A 19,268-nucleotide genomic window follows, 5' to 3' on the forward strand; every position below is an offset into this window, starting at 1 on the left:
TGGCTCACAATCATGCACAATAAGATCTGACACCCTCTTCTGCAGTGTCTGAAGACAGTTACAGTGTACTTACAAATAATAAATAAATAAATCTTTAAAAAAACAAAACAAAACAAAAAAGGGCAATATGGCACCACTAAAATCCAGCAATGCTGCTAAGTAAGCTATGAATATCCTAAGACACTTGTAACACAAGAAAAATCTAATCTAATGAAGATGGTAGAGGCATTTAAAAGAGGAAACAAATCCCTTGAAGAAATACAGGAAAATACAATCAAACACAGAGTCTTTTAAGGAGGAAAGGAATAAATATAAAGAAATACAGGAAAATGTAATCAAACAGGAAATTAATAAAACTGGTCAAGAACTGAAAATGGAAATAGAAGCAATAAAGAAAATACAACTTAGGCAATCCTGAAACAAGAACTATAGATGCAAGTATCACCAACAGAATACAAGAGTTGGAAGAGAGAGTCTCAGGCTTAGAAGATATGAGAGAAGGAATTCATACATTGGTCAAAGAAAATGCTTAATCTAAAAAGATTGTGACTTGAAACATCCAAAGAATTTGGGACACTATGAAAAAAGCAAATCTATGAATAATAGGAATAGAAAAAGGAGAAGATTCACAACTCAAAATCCCAGAAAAATATTGTCAACAAAATCATACAAACTTCCTAAACCTATAGAAAGAGATGATTATAAATGTACAAAGAACTTGCAGAATGCCAAATAGATTGAACCAGAAAAGAAAATCCTCCTGCCACACAATAATCAAAGCACTAAAAGTACAGAACAAAGAAAGAATATTGAAAACTGAAAAAAAAAGGCCATATAAAAAGGCAGGCTTATCAAAATCACACCTAACTTCTCAACAGAGAATCTAAAAGTCAGAGGGCCTGGGAAAATGACTGGCAGACACTAAGACCAAAAATCTCATCCCAGAACACTATAGCCAGCTAAACCTTCAATCACCATACATGGATAAAACAGAATATAGTATAACAAAACCAAATTTCAACAGTTTCATTCCACTAATATAAGCCTTCAGAAGTCACTAGAAGTAAAAGTCTAATACAAGGAGGGTAACTATACCCAATAAACCACAGAAATAAATCATCACACCAGCAAAACCAAAAAAAGAAACACACATACACACACACACACACACACACACACACACACAGCCACCAGCAACATTAAAATGATAGGAATTAACAATAAACACTCATTAATATTTCACAACATCAACGGGATTAATTCCTCATTAAAAAGACACAGGCTAACAGAGTGGATGCCTAAATATTATTCACCATTCTAATTTATACAAGAAACACACCTCAGACAGCCATCAGTGGAAAGAGAGGGCCCTTGGTCTTGCAAACTTTATATGCCTCAGTACAGGGGAATACCAGTTCCAAGACGGGGAAGTGGGGGGGGGGGTTAGTGGAGTTGGGGGGAAGGTATGGGGGACTTTGGGGATAGCATTTGAAATGTAAATGAAGAAAATACCTAATGAAAAAATATTTTTAAAAAATTGAAAACTTCATGGTATTGGTATAGAAACAGAAAAATTCATCAATGGAATGGAATGGAATGGAATGGAAGACCCTGAAATAAACTTATAACACCTACTGACAATTTTTGACAAAGAAACCAAGACCATACAGTGGAAAAGAGCGAGCATCTTCAAGAAAAGGTGCTGGACTAACTGGATATATGCATGTAGAAAAATGCAAGTAGATCCATATTTATCTCCCTGCACAAAACCCAAGTTCAAGTGGATCAAAGACCTCAACATAAAATAATATACAACAAATCTAATCTTGAATGCATTGGCACAGGAGAGAATTTCCTCAACAGAACACTGACAGCTCACACATTAAGATCAACAATTAATAAATGGGAAATTATGAAACTGAAAAGCTTCTGTAAGTCAAAGAATACCATCAGTAGGACAAAACAGCAGCACATAGAATGAAAAAAGATTTTCACTAACTCTATATCTGACAGTTGGCTAATATCCAAAATATGTAAAGAACTCAAGAGGTTATATATGAATAAACCAAATAACCCAATTATAAATTAGGTACAAAGGTAAACAGAGAACCCTTAACCTCTAGTGGCCATGAAACACATGAACAGAAATGTTCAATGCCCCTATTCATGAGGGAAATGAAAATTAAAATAGCTCTGAGATTACACGTTATACCCATAAGAATGGTTAAGATCAAATGTCCAACTGAGAGCAAATGCTGGTGAGCATGTGGAACAAGGGAAACATTCTTCCATTGCTAGTGAGAGCGCAAACTTATGCAACCATTCTAGAAATCAATTTGGCAGTTTCTCACAAGACTGGGATTAGTTCTACCTCAAGACCCAGCTATACTGTAACTCCTGGGCATATATTCAAAGGAGCTCCCCTATCACACAAGGGCATTTGCTGAACTATGTTCATAGCAGCTATATATGAAATAACCAGAAACTGCAAACAACTTAGATGTTTTTCAACTGAAAATGAACACAGAAAATGAGGTATATCGACACAATGGAATACTACTCAGCCATTAAAAACAAAGACATCGTGAACTTCTCATGCAAATAGATAGAACTACTATCATGTTCAGTGAGGTAACCCAGACTCAAAAGGACATGCATGGTATGTACTCAGTTATAAGTGGACATTAGCCATAAACTACAGGATAGCCATGTACTAATAAATACACAGACCCCAAGAAGCTAAATATTAAGGAGGGAATAAGTGAGGATCTTTGAATTTCATTCAGAAGGTAGATAAAATAATCATTGGAGGTGGATGAAAGGAGGGAACTGTGTGGGAGGGACATAGGGATGGGAACAAGGTGTAGGATTAGGTGTAGGCAGAGCAAAGGCTGAGAGAGTGAGCAGAAATAGGTAGTGGACAGTGAGGTGGTACATTGTAGGGGAAGGTTGCCTAATTGTTTATTGGGTCAATAAAGATGGCAGAAGCTAATTGCTGGGTGATGAAGGATAAGGCGATTTCCAAGCCGGACAGGAAGGGGGGGAGTGAGAGGATTGGGAGTCGCACAGCTTGTGGGATGGATAGGAAGCTTCGGACAGTAGGTCTCTCAGGGCACTGATGGATTGTAGCCTCCACAGACTCAGTAGGATGGGACAGGATATTCTTTGAGTTATCTGGTAGGGTTTAAAATAAAAGTCTGTTGTGTTCTCCTTCCACGGGGCTGGGTGAGATGGCCATTGCAGGCAATTGGCAGGGAACAAACAGACTGGATTGGGTTGGTGAAGCTAGCCTTGGGAGCTGGGTGAGCTGGCCGTTTCTGGCACCAGTCAAGGAGGAATGGGCGGCACTTTCAGCAATACAGGTGTCTGTTCTCAGAGGATAGCCGGGATCTCTAGAAGCATTAGTTACTGTGGGAGCTGACTAGGTGTCAGAAGAGCATCTACTAGTCCCAGAGCCTAGCTGGATCAAGCTTGCATTTTTAAAATTAGGTGCAACAGTGCATCTCTAGGTGGTGTCAGAGACCTGAGATGTGGTTTGGGGGAGGCTCCAGGAAGTCTATGAAGGTGACCCTAGATGAGACTCCTAGCAGTGGAGCATAGGGAGACTAAGTGGCCACCTCCTGTAGCCAGGTTGAACTCCCAGTGAAGGGATAAAGACACCAATCTATCCACAAAATATTCAACCTAAGGTTTGTCCTACCAACAAGAAATACAGGGACAAAGATGGAGCAGAGACTGAAGGAATATTCAACCAATAACTGGATCAACTTGAGACCCTCCTCATAGGCAAAACCAATCCCTGACACTATTAATGATACTTTGTAATATTTGTAGACAGGACTCTAGCAAACTGTTCTCTGAGAGGCTCTATCCAGCAGCTGACTGAAGCAGAGACCCATAGCCAAATATTAGACAGAGCTCAGGAAGTCTTGTGGGAATGATCTTGGAAAGTTGGGGGAAGAATTGAGAGACCCAGAGGGGATACAGACTCAAGAAATCCAAGAGAGTCAACTAACCTAGGCCCTTGGGGACTCCCCAAGACTGAACCACCAACCAAAGAGCAAGCTCAGGCTGGACTTAGGATCCTGCATATATATAGCATATGTGCAGCTTAGTCTTCATGTGAGCACCCCAAGAATTGGATTGAGGGTTGTACCTGATGGTTGCCTGATATTGATCCTGTTCCCCTTAACTGGCCTACATTGTTTGGCCACAGTGGGAAACAATATGCCTGTCTAGTCCTGCAGTGACTTGATGTGTGTTGGCACTGGAAAGAGGGGGCTCCCCTTTCTCAGAGTGGAAGGGGGGTTTGCAGAGAGGATCTGTATGAAGGGATGACTGGTAGCAGGGTTGTTGTGGTCAGGATGTGAATTGAATAAATAAATTAATGGGAAAAAGGTAATCATATTCAATCCTCAAAGAATTAAAGAAGTAAATTAAAACAACTCTTGCTCTTAGTTTTCAACAAGGTCTCGTCACTGGAGCTGGATGAAGGTTTGGAGGCAACAAGCTCCCAAATTCTCCTTTCTCTGCAACTGCCTATGCTGAGATATGGATGCACATGGCAATGCCTGGTATTTAGTTGTGCCCTAGGTTTCCAAAACAAATTACTAATGTGTGTAAAGCAAGTGTTTCAACATGCTGAGCCTCCGTGCACCTTGTAGCTTACTTTACACAACTATTTAAGGCAAACATTCATGTTTCTCTAGATTATTGCTTAAAGTTAGAACATGGAGACTCATCATCCTCGATTCATAATTGTGAATACAAAGGAATAGCATCAATTTAAACAAAACCAAAAAAAAAAAAAAAAAAAAAAAAAAAAAAAAAAACAACCAAATGGGCGGTGGTGGCTCACGCCTTTAATTCCAGCATTTGGGAAGGGAGAGGCAGGCTGATTTCTGAGGTCGAGACCAGCCTGGTCTACAAAGTGAGTTCCAGGACAGCCAGGGCTACACAGAGAAACCCTCTCCTGAAAAAAAAAAAGAAAAAAAATCCAAAACTCAATTTTGTCAATTTCGTTTGGCCGTGATATAGCCGTCTCTTGTGAGACTAGGCCAGAGCCTAACAAACACAGAAGTGGATGCTCACAGTCAACTATTGGATGGATCACAGGGCTCCCAATGGAGGAGCTAGAGAAAGTAGCCAAGGAGCTAAAGGGATCTGCAACCCTATAGGTGGAACAACAATATGAACTAACCAGTACCCCCGGAGCTCTTGACTCTAGCTGCATATGTATCAAAAGATGGCCTAGCTGGCTATCACTGGAAAGAGAGGCCCACTGGACAAGCAAACTTTATATGCCCCAGTACAGGGGAACACCAGGGCCAAAAAATGGGAATGGGTAGGTAGGGAAGTGGGGGGCGGGGTGGGAGACTTTTGGGATAGCATTGGAAATGTAATTGAGGAAAATACATAGTAAAAAAAAAAGAAAAATAAATAAAATTTTATTTATTTATTTTATTGGTTATTTTATTAATTTACCTCTACCCCAGCTTCTATGAAGTTGCTCCCCTATCCACCCGCACACTCCTGCCTCAGCAGCCTAGCATTCCCCTATGCTGGGGCATCAAGCCTCCACAGGACCAAGGGCCTCCTCTCACAGTGATGCCAGATAAGGCAATCCTTTGCTACATGTGCAGCTGGAGACATGGGTCCCTCCATGTGTACTCTTTGGTTGGTGGTTTAGTCCCTGGGAGGTTTGGGGGTCTGGTTGGCTAATATTGTTGTTCTGCCTATGGAGTTGCAAACTCCTTCAGCTCCTTCAGTCTGTCCCCTAACTCCTCCACTGGGGTCTCTGTGCTCAGTCTGTTGGTTGGCTGCATGCATCAATATCTGTATTGGTCAGGCTCTGGCAGAGCCTCTCAGGAGACAGCTATATCTTGCTCCAGTAAAGCACAATATTTCATCACACATTTTACATTATGGAAATACATTGCAAAATGGGTGATCTACCTGTGTTTTGAGTGCTTATGAACATACAGTATTCCGATATTTATGGCATTTTGATTTGTAAAGTATATTTGAAAACCTTTTAAATGTTACAATTCAAAATATGAACAGAGGCCTTTTTTGCAAGGACATGTGGCTTTTCCTAGATAAGGCTCAAAGGTAGACAAATCTTAGAGGGTTCTGCCTTTCTGTGCAAGATGAAGTCACATACAAAAAGTGTGTACATGGAAGGCTCCACATTGGACATTGCACTAATTGATGTCAAAGGCTCAGGTGTTTCAAAGGGTCCAAATAGATGATCACAGATCCATGACTTATCTTTGTTACTTTCCATAGTTTGGGAAATCGTTTTTTCAGGCTTCTTTGACATTTTTGTTTATTTAGTTGTTCTCTTATTGTGCTTCTATCACACTGTTTATAAAACATCTAACTGATATTATTCTCAATTCCTCCCTCTTGTTCCTCATATTCAAGTGCCTCAGATGTTCCACAGCAGCCTTTCACTTTTGTCTACCAGGAAATGGAATGAGTCAAGTGACCTATAAAGATTCAACCATTTTTTTGGGCATGTACACTCCAAGATGTTTTCTGTTCTGTCCTCTTCTCTTTTGGTAGTCTCCTGACTCTGATGAGATTATTAAGGAAGAGAAAAATGTGGAAAAAAAGACCAGGCACATGGAAACTCAACATGGTGACTCCTTTGAGCAATGTTTCATTGTTACCAGGTAGAAAGAATATCCATTCTTTGACACGTTTCTAAGGACGGGGTCTAGAGACAACGTGGCATCCAGAGGAAGGGACTAGAGAAAGGAAATGGATGATGCTAGGGACACTTTGCTCAGAAATAAGAGCTCTCAAGTTTATTGTGAGGAGACACAATGCATTAACACCAGAGAGACTGCCTATAAAGGGGAGCTACGCCTAGTTGTACAATGATGGAATGCAGAAAAATCAGACACACTTGTGAAGACAAAGGCCTTGAACCTAGTGAAGAGGGAAGACACTGGAAAAACCTACACTCTCCTCAGGTTATAAATTCAAGTCCCTTCAAAGGGAAGTAGTCCAGATGATCACAGGAAAAGACCACAAATATGGCCAACACAGAGGACAGATGCAGCCTATGGCAAGATGGATTCCAGAGGAGGTGAACCCCATTGCTCATGGAATATGGACAGTTCTTTATGGGAATTCCTTAAGCTACCCTCTGCAGTTTGGAGCCTGAACCAAATACTCATTTAAAAAGAGCCAATGCTGGGGCCAGAGAGCAGGGCTCTCCTCACTTGATATATTAGAGGCTCAGATATGTTGAATACCTCAGTCATCCCACATGGCAGTCCAGGTTGAGGAGCATAGGCTGGATATGAACACACATTAACACTAGGCCTTTGCTTAACAGGCATTGCAGATATAGTACTTCTGTCAGAGTAAACAGCCACTTGTCAATCTAACAACTCTACTATGTTGGTACCACAGGAAGCAAGAGTTAGCAGTGAACTGAAGATCATATATGGGCTGCTATAAGTCCTGAAGGATGACAGGAAGGGGCCCTGGGTCTACACTGCTAGATTATTACCTACAGGATTCTGTGAGTGCAGGGAAAAAAAAACATTGTCCCTCATCAGATAGACTGCCTCTATCCAGGTTATATACAAACGGAAGACAATATTTCACAGACATTGTCGTGGTTAGTCTCAGCTGTCAAATAGATGATATTCAGATATTGGACATGAAAGTATTAGATTATAGCATTTAGTCTAGCTGAGGTGGGAAGACAAATAAACTGTGTGACATTATTACTTAAGTAAGAATCAAGACTATATAAAAAGAAGAAAGTGAGCTGAAAAGAGGCATTCATTATTTTGGTTTTTTGTTTCTCTTGGACTGGGTTGTAGTGTGACTCTGTCATAAATATCAGTCTCTGGGTATAGCTTTACCCTGTTTATGGTCTATAAGATTAAATTTCATTGAAAGACAAAGACATTCCTTCTTTAGGATGTTTTATTTACAGTATTTTGCTACAACTGGGAAAAATAGGTGAGTCAGACATTAAAGTGTAGCTACTCTAAGCAAAAGCTTGGACGTTACGCAGTGACACTGACTGAAAAGAGCAAGTGTCTTGGGAAAGAATATATTCAAATCACAAAGTGCACTTCCTGACCTTCAAAGCAGCCATTTCACTTCCCTTTACTGATATCTTTCAAATGGTTTTACTCTCTTCAAGTCCAATGTGTAACATGACCATTCCTAGGATCCTAGCCACTCAGATCAGACCAAAAATTCTGGTACTTCATTGAATTCTACCCTCAATCATGAGATATTCAAAAATTACTACATCAAGTAACCGAGAGAAAGTATGAGAGGGTGGTTCACGCATTCCTGTCTATACCAGGGGACGCCCCAATGACTCACATAGGATAAGCCTCAGCTTCAGACTGGTTCATGCCATTGAATTAGAGTGTGAGGTGATGTTAAATGCATTTAAAATTCTGGGGTTATATTTATACTTAAGATCAGATAGGGGACTAATATCCAACATATATAAAGAACTCAAGAAGGTGGACTTCAGAAAATCAAATATCCCCATTAAAAAAATGGGGCTCAGAACTGAACAAAGAATTCTCACCTGAGGAATACCGAATGGCAGAGAAGCACCTGAAAAAATGTTCAACATCCTTAATCATCAGGGAAATGCAAATCAAAACAACCCTGAGATTCCACCTCACACCAGTCAGAATGGCTAAGATCAAAAATTCAGGTGACAGCAGATGCTGGCGAGGATGTGGAGAAAGAGGAACACTCCTCCATTGTTGGTGGGATTGCAGGCTTGTACAACCACTCTGGAAATCAGTCTGGCGGTTCCTCAGAAAATTGGACATAGTACTACCGGAGGATCCAACAATACCTCTCCTGGGCATATATCCAGAAGATGCCCCAACTGGTAAGAAGGACACATGCTCCACTATGTTCATAGCAGCCTTATTTATAATAGCCAGAAGCTGGAAAGAACCCAGATGCCCCTCAACAGAGGAATGGATACAGAAAATGTGGTACATTTACACAATGGAATACTACTCAGCTATTAAAAAATGAATTTATGAAATTCCTAGGCAAATGGATGGACCTGGAGGGTATCATCCTGAGTGAAGTAACCCAATCACAAAGGAACTCGCACAATATGTACTCACTGATAAGTGGATATTAGCCCAGAAACTTAGGATACCCAAGATATAAGATACAAATTGCCAAACGCATGAAATTCTAGAAGAACGAAGACCAAAGTGTGGACACTCTACCCTTTCTTAGAAATGGGAACAAAACACCCATAGAAGGAGTTACAGAGACAAAATTTGGAGCTGTGACGAAAGGATGGATCATCTAGTGATTGCCATATGCAGGGATCCATCCCATAATCAGCTTCCAAATGCTGACACCATTGCATACACTAGCAAGATTTTGCTGAAAGGACCCAGGTATAGCTCTCTCTTGTGAGACTATGCCGAGGCCTAGCAAATACAGAAGTGGATGATCACAGTCAGCTATTGGATGGGTCACACGGCCCCTTATGGAGGAGCTAGAGAAATTACCCAAGGAGCTAAAGGGAACTGCAACCCTATAGGTGGAACAACAATATGAACTAACCAGTACCCGGGAGCTCTTGTCTTTAGCTGCATATGTATCAAAAGATGGCCTAGTCGGTCATCACTGCAAAGAGAGGCCCATTGGACTTGCAAACTTTATATGCCCCAGTACAGGGGAACACCAGTGCCAAAAAGGGGCAGTGGGTGGGTAGGGGATTGGGGGGGTGGGTATGGGGGACCTTTGGGATAGCATTGAAAATGTAAACGAGGAAAATACCTAATTAAAAAAAAGATTTTATATATATTTATATACACACATATATATGATACATATATAAATGAACATTATTCATTTGTGTATATATTCATGTGTAAATATAGTATTAACTTATCTATAGATTTACATGTTAAACAAAATAATTTTTAGCTATTATATATATTTGGACAAAATTATAAAATTCCCACAGTACCTTTTGCTTTTATTTCAGTTGCTTTTGTAGATGTAGCCTTAGAGACTGGAAGTCTCTGCGTGTCCTGAGGGACTACAGTTGTCTTATGACAAATTCCTCTTAAGATAGAAAAAACTGAGAATGCAGTTATAATAGGGAATCATGTCAGCTTCTTGGAAGAAAACTCAAGCAAACTAACGACTACTGAGTATTTGTGCCTTTAATCTGACTGCTTGTTCCAGGTACAGTCATCAGAGTGAGACTGGTGCTTCAGGAGGATCACTGCATGTCATGTACAAGGAGTTAGGCATTGAATGGACATCACAGGAATCCTAGATAAAGCCTACATATAGATGAATATGGAAACACAGAAGGAAGAGCCACACAACTGAGCATGCTGTGTGAGTATCCTGCCCAATGGGCATCACTCTAACCCTTCTTAGAGCCACAAGCACACAGCCACACCCATGCAATGCCTTCAGTCACCAACTCTTCACTACAACACAAAGACTTCCTTCTTAGTTGGTTGAGAAGGACTTCCCATGAGACTCACTAGGCTAGAACAGATCAATCTCTTTAGTGTACACTGTAGGAGAAACCACAGGCATTGCTGGAGTGCCCTGTGATGTCTGTGACAGGCCAGAAGACCTCAGCTGCATAGGAGTAACTGCACCTGGACTCAGGAATGCATGTATTCCAGAACATTGTACAACACTTGTTTACTCTTCATTCTTATCGGCTACATCTCATGGTCAATGTATGGCATTGCCTTAGTGGGATGTAGAGGTTAACAAGCTGTGAGACCCTCTGACTTTTCACCCAAGGTTACAATGATAGCTGCATTCATGCATCAGTGGCCATCTTCCCTGACAGATACAACTGAAGGTATAATCTACCTTTCAACCCAAAAGAAGTTGTGGGATTCCTGGATCAGTGAACAGGGCCTTCCTCCATCATCCTTACACTGTGACCTGGCTCTCAGTGACTGAGTCTGGTCACTGAGGAACAGAATCGGGAGGGCACCAAAGCCTGCAGAGCCCCACTGATGACTCAGACTCCAAGTCAGGGCAACCCCATTCTCACATGAAGGTGTGCAAATGGCAGCTTCTTTATCTGGTCAGACCTAGATAAACCCTCAACTGGAGGAGACTGGAAAGGCAGCTTGGTGTCATTGTAGGTGACAAAATGTCCCTTCATACAGTGTTGAGCTCCCATTGTCAGAATCTGTGGTCTGCCTAAAAGTGTGTGGGATTTCTACCTCTCATGCTTGTGGATGTATGAGTGCAGGCAGATGGAGAGCAATGTCCTGGCTCTGCCCACTGAGGTAGTCAAGGCAGAGTCTGGGATCTCTGTGATTTTGACCTACTGAAGGAAGATGCTGGGAATATAGGCATCACTAAGTCCTTGCTCCACAAAGTGTCTGTTGATCTGCATGGAGAGCCTCATCACTCACCTTTGTGCCCTGGCTTATTCTTCACTAGACTACCACCATAAAAAAATGAATGCACCACATGTGATGAACTTTCAACTCATATTTTGTAGGTAAACTCTGTACTCTAATTTGTTACTTCAATACTTTGTCAATGGAGATTGAACTGGGTAATTAGGGTACCTATCTTGAGGGAAAACAGATTTAGACACTGCCTGGTATACCACATCTTAAACAACTTAGAGAGATCATACTTGAATCCAGTTATGGTAGACAAACACCTCCAGTTTTTCTTTTAAGTTAAGGTAATACTTAAGAAAAAAAATGAACACTAACAAACAAACAAAACAAACAAAGAAGTCATTCAAAAAATTGAATACAAGTTCTTCCTAGTAGGTGAGCTAGAGCACCATTATACACTTCACAAAAGGATATCCAGTGTTTATGCAATTCCTTTCTAAAATGTATCTTAAGAGATTCTATAATACATACTGTGTCTACGTTTTTTAGTCTCCTCCTGAAATTTAAAGGAAACAGTATGAGGCAAAGGCCATGCTGAATTCTATTTGCATGGGTCTTTGGAATGCATGTCAACATGGTACGATGTCAATGAAAATGGGCAAAAGTCCCATATATTAGTATATTAGTATATTTTATGATGGTGTCACAGAACAACTGGGGCTCTATAGTTTGTGGCACTTCCCACCACTTTTGTTGGTTTGAAGGCCAGATTATACAACCTGTTTGGTCTCTTCTGAGTATTTCCTAGGCCACATTGCAGCATGCATAAGCACCTTTATTACCTGATTGTGAGATTAATCCTTTCTACACCAGGGCCTGCCTCAGTGGTTTACACCAATACTCATGTCTTAGCACTCAACACCCATACACTGGAAACTTCCCTCACAGTGATCTCTGAGGAACACACACAGACTTCATTAAAATTATAGGAACCAGAAGTGGTTGTCAACTTCTGAGTTAAAATTGTACATTTATGTAAAGAGGAACTTTTATCTCCAGGAGAAATGGCTCCCTCATACAAACTGTGCTAAAAGACACTGCAAGCTTCGATGTTCAGTTGTATTAGGAATAAGCTGGTAAATTTCCATTTCCTGTTCTTCCTAAGCAAACCCTTTAATACCCATGATACATATTTCTTTTGTTAATCAACATAACTACAACATAAGGGGATAGTGAAAGCCTTCTATTTTAGGGGGGGGCACCTTACCTTCATCATCTCTACTGGTGGCTCTTTCTGTCCCCTTGCTGAAGGTGCACTGTCAGCATTTTCAGGGACCACTGAAAGGAGAGGAAGTAACTGTCAATTTGTGGCTCTGTTTTTTATTACCCTAAGAGACTTTGCTTGATGTGTATAGATGCCTATGAGGCTGGTATGTGTGACTCAGTCTAATTATTAAGCAGTGGTTGCTTGCTGTTCATTTCAGAACTGTGGTTTATATTGTCAGAAAACAAAGTGTTGCAAAAACAAGGACAGAGGACCAATGAGGAGCAGAGCATTTGGAATTCTTGACAACAAAATCTGATTCAATGAGGAAGAAGAATCTCATTGTGTAAAGAATAAAGAAATCTTTCAAAATGTGCACTGCATTTTTCTGGTTAAAGGAACCATGGTTGTGCCTCTGTGCACATGGCATTTAGAGGAGATCTTCAGGGTTGGTGTCTCTTTCCACCATGTGAGTTCTGAGGACTAACTGCAGGTAGGTTGTCAGGCTTTGCTGAAGATGCCATTCCACACTAATCCAACCCATCTTTTTCTAATATAATAAGCTTTATGACTAAGCCTCACAATATTCTCACTTCCTGTTTTGAAGCAGGGAACAACTGACACTTGTTCTTGTGGCATGTTTACAATCTACATATGTTGATTTGGAATTTATAATTGAATATGCATCCTTTCCTCTATGCTAATGTAGTCATTTTGCTTTGGAAATTTTATTAAAATGAGCATCTCTGAAATTATTTTTGCCTATATTATGTGTGCATTACCCCCTAAAGATGATCATTTCATGTAATTTTTATACTGTGCTGAGTATTGTCAGTCTTTTATAGGGATTTTAAGGCACATGGAGAAGATGTATGGGTTACAGCCCTATAGGACACAGTGTAATATAAGGTCATGCTTAGTTTCAGATATTGGTGCACAGGAGGGTCTGGAAAAAAATTCTGAACAAATACTCAAGCAACAGCGCATAATAATACAATTCTGTAAGCTCTATCTAAAGAAGGAAAGGAAGGAGGCATAGCATCACTTTCTTAAATTCACATTGTCAGAATTTATCCAAAGTATAATGATAAAGAACAAATCATAAATTGCAAAACCTTAAGTCCAATATTGAGTTAGCAGAACAAGCTGGGAGAGAATAGATTTGAGTATAGCTGACAGCAATGATATAATCAAGTATTAAGTACCAACATGTATGGAATTACCACACATAAAAGAGCAAAATGAACTTCATGTCTCAAATTCAGAGGTAGCACTGGACAGGGTTCAGAATGAGAAAAAAATGTCCTTATCTTTGGGGGAGGGGCGTTAAGAGGCAGGGTTTCTCTGTATAGCCTTGGCACTCTGTGTTGCAACTCACTCTACAGAGCCAGCTTGCCTCAGATTCAGAGATCCAGTCCTGCCTCCTGAGTGCTGAGATTCAAGGTGTGCACCCTCACTGCTCAGCTTGAGAACATAATCTTTTCAATATGCATAGTGCAGTCACCTCATCCTACAGTGTGCTGCTTCACAGAGACGCGTGAATACAAGAATACAGTATATGTGTACTGTTCCTGCACCTCCCGCTTCCTTCTCACATCCCACTTCTCATTTGTCCTCCTTATTGACCAAGAAACCTTTACTTTGTTCATATACACATGTAATTTTATTTTTACATAAAAACTTAGACCTTCAAATGAAACAAAAGGGACCTTGTCCTTGTCTTTATCAATGTAAGGCATTTAATATGACAATTATGTGCACTTACATCTATTTCCTGAAAATGACATAATCCCATATTCCTCAATGGTTTACATGGTGTCTGAATTTAAGGTGTCTATTCCTGTGACCAAACACTATGATCAGAAACAACTTGTGGAGGGAAGAGGTTATCTCAGGATACAACTCTCTCTTTACACTCAGTTCCTGAGGTAAGTCAGGATCGGAAGTAAACAGAGCAAGACCCTGGAATCAGGAGCAGATGCAAAGATCATGAAGGTGTGCTGTTTACTGGTTTGTTCACCATAGCTCACTCAGCCTGCTTCTTTTAGCACCCAGAACCACCAACTTAGGCTTGGCACTGCCCACAGTGAGCTGGGTTCTTACACATCAATCATCAATGAAGTAAATGCACCAGGGGCTTGCCTACAAGTTAATCTGGTGGAATTGTTTTCTGAATGAACGTTCCCTCTTCCCAGATCACTCTGGTGGTGACAAATTAAAAAAAAAAAATTCCAGAACACTTAGCTCTAGAAGGAAGGGGATTTCCCCACACCCATTGTAACTTTTGAAATTATAATTTAGTTACAACATTTTCCTCTTCTCTTTTGGGAACAGATATTTAAATTGCTCTGAGGCGACGCCATTTCCGGCTCCAGACAACCGGCCACCTTCCTGGTCAGAGCACAGGTGTCCGCACAGCCCGGGAGGCTTCTGCCTCACGTTCCGCGGGGGTCACCTTGGTTCCGAGACCCCGCGGCCGGCGGTCTGCGGGTGAGAGTGTGGAACACAGAGGCCAGCAGCTTCTGGAACGGGCGAGAGCCACAGAGCCTCTGAGGCGGCGCCATTTCCGGTTCCAGACAACCGGCCACCTTCCTGGTGAGAGCACAGGGGTCCACCCGGCCCGAGAGGCTTCTGCCTCACGTTCCGCAGGGGCCACCTTGATTCTGGGACTCCGCAGCGGGCAGTCTGCAGGCCAAAGCAACACAGCTTCTGGGAAAAATCCTGTTTTGGGCCTTCATCTTCGGCCAGGAGGAGGTCCAAACACCAGATAACTGTGCACCTCCCTGAAAGAGGAGAGCTTGCCTGCAGAGACTGCTCTGACCACTGAAACTCAGGGAAGAGAGCTAGTCTCCCTGGTCTGCTGATATAGTGTAACAAAATCACCAGAGGAACAATCTCTAAACAGAGACAACTATAACAACTAACTCCAGAGATTACCAGATGGCGAAAGGTAAACGTAAGAATCTTACTAACAGAAACCAGGACTACTCACCATCATCAGAACCCAGCACTCCCACTTCGCCCAGTCCAGGGCACCCCAACACACTTGAAAAGCTAGACCTGGATTTAAAAGCATATCTCATGATGATGGTAGAGGACATCAAGAAGGACTTAAATAACTCACTTAAAGAAATACAGGAGAACACTGCTAAACAAGTAGAAGACATTAAAGAGGAAACACAAAAATCCCGTAAAGAATTACAGGAAAACATAACCAAACAGGTAGAAGACATTAAAGAGGAAACACAAAAATCCCTTAAAGAATTGCAGGAAAACACAACCAAACAGGTGATGGAATTGAATAAAACCATCCAAGACCTAAAAAGGGAAGTAGACACAATAAAGAAAACCCAAAGTGAGGCAACAGTGGAGATAGAAACACTAGGAAAGAAATCTGGAACCATAGATGCGAGCATCAGCAACAGAATACAAGAAATGGAAGAGAGAATCTCAGGTGCAGAAGATTCCATAGAGAACATCGGCACAACAATCAAAGAAAATGGAAAATGCAAAAAGATCCTAACTCAAAACATCCAGGAAATCCAGGACACAATGAGAAGACCGAACCTACGGATAATAGGAGTGGATGAGAATGAAGATTTTCAACTCAAAGGACCAGCAAACATCTTCAACAAGATTATTGAAGAAAACTTCCCAAATCTAAAGAAAGAGATACCCATGAACATACAAGAAGCCTACAGAACTCCAAATAGACTGGACCAGAAAAGAAATTCCTCCCGACACATAATAATCAGAACAACAAATGCACTAAATAAAGATAGAATACTAAAAGCAGTAAGGGGAAAAAGGTCAAGTAACATATAAAGGCAAGTCTATCAGAATTACACCAGATTTTTCACCAGAGACTATGAAAGCCAGAAGAGCCTGGACAGATGTTATACAGACACTAAGAGAACACAAATTCCAGCCCAGGCTACTATACCCAGCCAAACTCTCAATTACCATAGATGGAGAAACCAAAGTATTCCACGACAAAACTAAATTCACCCATTATCTCTCCACGAATCCAGCCCTTCAAAGGATAATAACTGAAAAAAACCAATACAAGGACGGGAACCACGCCCTAGAAAAAAACAAGAAGATAATCCCTCAACAAAACTAAAAGAAGACAGCCACAAGAACAGAATGCCGCGGCTGGGGAGGCGACCTAAGCCACAGCAGCAGCGGTCGCCATCTTGGTCCGGGACCCGCCGAACTTAGGAAATTAGTCTGAACAGGTGAGAGGGTGCGCCAGAGAACCTGACAGCTTCTGGAACAGGCGGAAGCACAGAGGCGCTGAGGCAGCACCCTTTGTGGGCCGGGGACAGCCGGCCACCTTCCGAACCGGAGGACAGGTGCCCGCCCGGCTGGGGAGGCGGCCTAAGCCACAGCAGCAGCGGTCGCCATCTTGGTCCGAGACCCGCCGAACTTAGGAAATTAGTCTGAACAGGTGAGAGGGTGCGCCAGAGAACCTGACAGCTTCTGGAACAGGCGGAAGCACAGAGGCGCTGAGGCAGCACCCTTTGTGGGCCGGGGACAGCCAGCCACCTTCCGGACCGGAGGACAGGTGCCCGCCCGGCTGGGGAGGCGGCCTAAGCCACAGCAGCAGAGGTCGCCATCTTGGTCCCGGGACTCCAAGGAACTTAGGAATTTAGTCTGCTTAGGTGAGAGTCTGTACCACCTGGGAACTGCCAAAGCAACACAGTGTCTGAGAAAGGTCCTGTTTTGGGCCTTCTTCTTCGGCCAGGAGGAGGTCCAAATACAAGATATCTGCGCACCTTCCCTGTAAGAGAGCTTGCCAGCAGAGAGTGCTCTGAGCACTGAAACTCAGAGGAGAGAATCTGTCTCCCAGGTCTGCTGATAGACGGTAACAGAATCACCAGAAGAACAATCTCTAAACAGAGTCAACTATAACTACTAACTCCAGAGATTACCAGATGGCGAAAGGTAAACGGAGGAATCTTACTAACAGGAACCAAGACCACTCACCATCACCAGAACCCAGCACACCCACTTCGCCCAGTCCAGGGAACCCCAACACACCTGAGAACCTAGACCTAGATTTAAAAGCATATCTCATGATGATGGTAGAGGACATCAAGAAGGACTTTAATAAATCACTTAAAGAAATACAGGAGAACACTGCTAAAGAGTTACAAGTCCTTAAAGAAAAACAGGAAAACACAATCAAACAGGTAGAAGTCCTTACAGAAAAAGAGGAAAAAACATACAAACAGGTGATGGAAATGAACAAAACCATACTAGACCTAAAAAGGGAAGTAGACACAATAAAGAAAACTCAAAGCGAGGCAACACTAGAGATAGAAACCCTAGGAAAGAAATCTGGAACCATAGATTTGAGCATCAGCAACAGAATACAAGAGATGGAAGAGAGAATCTCAGGTGCAGAAGATTCCATAGAGAACATCGGCACAACAATCAAAGAAAATGGAAAATGCAAAAAGATCCTAACTCAAAATATCCAGGAAATCCAGGACACAATAAGAAGACCAAACGTACGGATAATAGGAGTGGATGAGAATGAAGATTTTCAACTCAAAGGTCCAGCAAACATCTTCAACAAAATTATTGAAGAAAACTTCCCAAATCTAAAGAATGAGATGCATATGAACATACAAGAAGCCTACAGAACTCCAAATAGACTGGACCAGAAAAGAAATTCCTCCCGACACATAATAATCAGAACATCAAATGCACTAAATAAAGATAGAATACTAAAAGCAGTAAGGGAAAAAGGTCAAGTAACATATAAAGGCAAGCCTATCAGAATTACACCAGATTTTTCACCAGAGACTATGAAAGCCAGAAGAGCCTGGACAGATGTTATACAGACACTAAGAGAACACAAACTGCAGCCCAGGCTACTATACCCAGCCAAACTCTCAATTATCATAGAGGGAGAAACCAAAGTATTCCACGACAAAACCAAATTCACGCATTATCTCTCCACGAATCCAGCCCTTCAAAGGATAATAACAGAAAAAAACCAATACAAGAACGGGAACAACGCCCTAGAAAAAACAAGAAGGTAATCCCTCAACAAACCTAAAAGAAGACAGCCACAAGAACAGAATGCCACCTTTAACAACTAAAATAACAGGAAGCAACAATTACTTTTCCTTAATATCTCTTAACATCAATGGTCTCAACTCGCCAATAAAAAGACATAGACTAACAAACTGGCTACACAAACAAGACCCAACATTTTGCTGCTTACAGGAAACTCATCTCAGAGAAAAAGATAGACACTACCTCAGAATGAAAGGCTGGAAAACAATTTTCCAAGCAAATGGTATGAAGAAACAAGCAGGAGTAGCCATCCTAATATCTGATAAGATTGACTTCCAACCCAAAGTCATCAAAAAAGACAAGGAGGGACACTTCATTCTCATCAAAGGTAAAATCCTCCAAGAGGAACTCTCAATTCTGAATATCTATGCTCCAAATACAAGAGCAGCCACATTCACTAAAGAAACTTTAGTAAAGCTCAAAGCACACATTGCGCCTCACACAATAATAGTGGGAGACTTCAACACACCACTTTCACCAATGGACAGATCATGGAAACAGAAACTAAACAGGGACACACTGAAACTAACAGAAGTGATGAAACA

At 41.5% G+C, this 19,268-nt stretch overlaps 1 protein-coding gene across 6 annotated transcripts in view; it reads right to left on the reverse strand.

Annotated features, from left to right (window-relative positions):
* The window catches only part of 4921528I07Rik (RIKEN cDNA 4921528I07 gene), a 79,370-nt gene that overhangs the window by 28,968 nt on the left and 31,134 nt on the right, over window positions 1-19,268 (reverse strand). For 4 of the 6 annotated variants that reach the window (XM_035096924.1, XM_035096926.1, XM_035096925.1 and 1 more), the window contains 2 exons: window positions 12,637-12,707; window positions 10,001-11,925 (listed from right to left, as the gene is read on the reverse strand). Coding sequence is in view for 2 of the 6 variants with exons in the window: in XM_035096923.1 (XP_034952814.1) it covers window positions 11,878-11,925; window positions 12,637-12,707 (119 nt within the window). In the remaining 4 variants the exon portion in view is untranslated. Of the gene's footprint in view, window positions 1-10,000; window positions 11,926-12,636; window positions 12,708-19,268 lie in introns of those variants that run through there. The other 2 variants (NM_001384245.1, XM_035096927.1) reach the window with 2 other exon arrangements.

Source organism: Mus musculus, chromosome 9, assembly GCF_000001635.26.
Source record: "Mus musculus strain C57BL/6J chromosome 9, GRCm38.p6 C57BL/6J".
NCBI lineage: Eukaryota > Metazoa > Chordata > Mammalia > Rodentia > Muridae > Mus > Mus musculus.